General features: G+C 49.4%; 1 protein-coding gene across 1 annotated transcript in view; it reads left to right on the top strand.

The window, feature by feature from the left end:
- Window positions 1-3602, top strand: part of LOC142473373 (C-X-C chemokine receptor type 3-like) — a 42394-nt gene extending 38792 nt beyond the window's left edge. The window contains exon 2 of the mRNA XM_075580611.1: window positions 2145-3602. Coding sequence (XP_075436726.1) covers window positions 2145-3227 — 1083 coding nt within the window. The 3' untranslated portion in view covers window positions 3228-3602. The remainder of the gene's footprint in view (window positions 1-2144) is intronic.
- The last annotated feature ends 503 nt before the right edge of the window (window positions 3603-4105 follow it).

Raw genomic sequence — 4105 nt, 5'->3', positions numbered from 1 at the left:
GGGGGGGAATCGGAGCGGGGGGGAATCGGAGCGGGGGGGAATCGGAGCGGGGGGGAATCGGAGCGGGGGGGAATCGGAGCAGGGGGGGGAATCGGAGCGGGGGGGGAATCGGAGCGGGGGGGGAATCGGAGCGGGGGGGAATCGGAGCGGGGGGAATCGGAGCGGGGGGGAATCGGAGCAGGGGGGGAATCGGAGCGGGGGGGAATCGGAGCGGGGGGGAATCGGAGCGGGGGGGAAATCGGAGCGGGGGGGAATCGGAGCGGGGGGGGAATCGGAGCGGGGGGGAATCGGAGCAGGGGGGAATCGGAGCAGGGGGCAAATCGGAGCAGGGGGGGGAATCGGAGCGGGGGGAATCGGAGCAGGGGGGGAATCGGAGCAGGGGGGAAATCGGAGCAGGGGGGGGAATCGGAGCGGGGGGAATCGGAGCAGGGGGGAAATCAGAGCAGGGGGGGGGATCGGAGCGGGGGGAATCGGAGCAGGGGGGAAATCGGAGCAGGGGGGGAAATCGGAGCAGGGGGGGGAATCGGAGCGGGGGGAATCGGAGCAGGGGGGAAATCGGAGCAGGGGGGGAATCGGAGCAGGGTGGCGTGGGGGCAAGGGGGAAGCAAAGGAGGCATGGAGCAGTACTTACTGCACCGACACACTTTATTCGAGCAAATACCCAGTATGTACCTGGCAGATACCTGGAATGCGCCGCTCCTCACCTCTGACAAGCCCCGTTGCGTTTGCATTCCCAGCCTGGGTTCATGCCTGGCTGACGGGCGGCTGATCTGTTAAATGATAATGATTAGGATTTAATAGGCTGCAATGCTTCGCGTGTCTACCAGATGGCATAAATTCAGGAATTGTAATGCAGTATATATATATATACTGTGCAGTATTGCAGCCAGCGGGAATAAAATGCTTCAATCCCTGTCTGGAAAATACCTCAATGCACTCGGGCAGAAAACAGTCACAAACCTCAATACACCCGGGTATACCCGAATTCGTGGGACTAGCCGAGCTCGAATAAAGTGTGTCGCCAGTGTACCACTTGCTCCATGCAGGAAATGGCGGGCCTCGCTTTGCCAGCTCGTTTAGAGCTTGCTGCGGGCAAAAAAAAAACCTGGCAGTGTGCCAACACGTGCCAGCCAATCAGAAGAGGGGGGAGTTTTTTTTTCCCTTTGCCGAGAAGCGAGACGCCTGGCGGATCGCGAGCGCGCTAAATCCTGTTACCCAATGATGACCGGGAGACGGGATTTATCGAGGGGCACGGCCGCGCAGGGGCACGGGCGGCTGGGCCCCCTGACACACGGGGTCCGGGACGCCAGTACCTTCTGTCCCCCCCTGTTGGCGGCCTTAGCCATGGTAGCCAGATCAGACCTGCGAGTTGCAGTCGCAATGCGCATATCAAGCTACATACACAGCTGAGCTACCACTCGGTTTGTCTGAGAGAGAGTGTTATCGATTGGGAAGAAGCCGTTTTCAAGTGAATTTGGCATGTTATCGGAGCTCTATGAATACCTACACATGCAAACGTGCTCGAAATGTGCTCAAAACTGTGTAAGTCACTTTTTGGAGCTACCTGAATAGACCCTCAAGTCTTTGTAATGCAGATAGTCAGGGTTCTGATATTGCTCTGCCGACTCATTTTTATGGTGACTGCCAATAAGGTGTTTAAATGGAATTATTTACTAATAATGCACAATGGAATATCGTGATTTACAGAATGGCAAAAGCAAAAGAAATAATCACTGAGTGCAAATCCAATGAGCTTTAGAGGACTTTACTTTCCAATGCTTCTTTTTGAAAATGCAAAAAATGTAGTATCACATAAGAATGTTTTTCAAGCAAAAATGTAATGTAGAGTATTTGCTTAGGTGATTATTTTTTGTTTCTGTCTATTTTTAAATGTATTCTATGGGAGTTATTTATTGCGGAATTAGGAATGTTTGCACAGAATCAGTAGCTTAAAATGCTGAGGCAAATACATCATTACAAGATTTAGATCTGACTCGACTTTGTCCAGGTTAACCCTCCAATGTTTTCTATAGTTTAATGAAAGGCAGAGAAGAAGAGGTTAACATAAGAATACCCCTATACTATTAGTTTTGGAAAATTGTTTCCAATGAAAACATTTTCACTTATCTTTTATTTGTTTTCAGGTATTTTCTGGCACAGATTTGGAAGAATTCTATGAAAATAACAGCACTTATGATTATCAGAATTACTCTGAGAGCGCCAGCCTCACCCCGTGCAGCCTGCAGCAGACCAAAGCTTTTGACCAAAGTTTTTTGCCAGCTTTTTACAGCCTTTTGTTTGTGCTGGGACTGTTGGGTAATGTGCTGGTATTGGTGGTTCTGCTGCGGAACAAGCGAGGCCTGCAGAGCACTGACATGTTTATCTTGCACTTAGCTGTGGCTGACATCCTGCTGGTCCTGACACTGCCTTTCTGGGCAGCGCAGGCAGTCTCCGGCTGGCACTTTGGGAGTGTCATGTGTAAAATTGTTGGCTCCCTTTTCAAGGTCAACTTCTATGCTGGCATTTATCTTCTTGCCTGCATCAGCTGCGATCGCTACTTGTCCATAGTCTATGCAGTCCAGATATACAAGAAGCACAGATCACACTTGGTGCACTGGAGCTGCCTGGTGGTTTGGTGTCTGTGCGTTTTACTAAGTCTCCCTGATATAGTGTTTTTCCAGGTGATGCATGAATATCGTGCTAACATGACGGAGTGCCAGCACCAATTTCCCTCCCACACTTCCACGTCCTGGAGGCTGGCCCTGACATTTCTGTACCAGGTGCTGGGCTTCTTATTGCCCCTGTGTGGCATGTTGTATTGCTACACTCACATTGCTCTCACACTGCTCAGGTCTCAGGGGTTTAAGAAGCACAGAGCACTAAGAGTTATCATTGCTTTGGTGTTGTCCTTTTTTTTGTGCTGGGCTCCCTATAACATCGCAGCTTTAATGAACACATTGAGTATTCTGCAGATCTTTGCTAGGGACTGCAGACTAGAAAGCCACATTGATATTGCACTATCAGTAACATCTGGCCTGTGTTATTTTCACTGCTGTTTGAATCCTGTTCTATATGCCTTTATTGGAGTCAAATTCAAGATCAAATTCATAGAGTTATTGAACTACTCAGGTTGCATCTGTCCACAGTTCCTGGAGAAATATGTAAAGTCTCAAGCCAGATCTTCCACATGGTCAGAATCTGCAGACACTTCCCAATCCGGGATTTAGATTTTTCTTCTTCATGACAAGACAAGGACATATAAAGCAGATAATAAGAGCTATGCATTGTGAATGTGACAGGGAGCAGACTGACAGGCTGTAGTCCTGATTGGGCCAGCAAACATTTAGGGGAGTGGAGGAGTCTGTAATAACTAGTAGTGAAGAGGTGGCGTGACCCGATTTCCCCCTCACCCTCCGGCCTCATACTTGCATTAAGTTGGGGGGTTATTTTGCGGACACACCGGTGTGGAGGTGGCACGAGGAAGAAGTGCTGGCATGATTGGCAGCAGCGGAACCAGCTAACGGATGCAGCCGGTCAGCGTCAAAGATCGGATTTTTCTCCTTTCCTGATATGTTTAGGTAGAGTTTTGTTTTAAAATGTTTAATTAAGCTTTAAAGATTTAATGTTATCTTTATATTTCATTGTTTTATTTTTATGTAATGTTTATTATGTGTAATTAAAAAAAAGTATGTTTGTATAATTTGTTTTGTCACAGCTTATGTATTAGTGGCTTTTGTTTCATGCCAGATCTTTAATGTTCGTAAGAAAATAGTAATATCAGGTTTGGCTGGTATGCAGGAGGTGTGCAGGAGGTGTGCAGGAGGCGTGCAGAAGGTGTGCAGGAGGTGTGCAGGAGGTGTGCAGGAGGTGTGCAGGAGGTGTGCAGGAGGTGTGCAGGAGGTGTGCAGGAGGTGTGCAGGAGGTGTGCAGGAGGTATGCAGGAGGTATGCAGGAGGTGTGCAGGAGGTGTACAGGAGGTGTGCAGGAGATGTGCAGGAGGTGTGCAGGAGGTGTGCAGGAGGTGTGCAGGAGGTATGCAGGAGGTGTGCAGGAAGTGTGCAGGAGGTGTGCAGTAGGTATGCAGGAGGTGTGCAGAAGGGAGTTT

The sequence above is a fragment of the Ascaphus truei genome (assembly GCF_040206685.1).
Source record: "Ascaphus truei isolate aAscTru1 chromosome 6 unlocalized genomic scaffold, aAscTru1.hap1 SUPER_6_unloc_2, whole genome shotgun sequence".
Classification (NCBI taxonomy): domain Eukaryota; kingdom Metazoa; phylum Chordata; class Amphibia; order Anura; family Ascaphidae; genus Ascaphus; species Ascaphus truei.
Note: the sequence above shows the minus strand (reverse complement) of the source record. Positions and strands in the feature narration are given on the sequence as shown.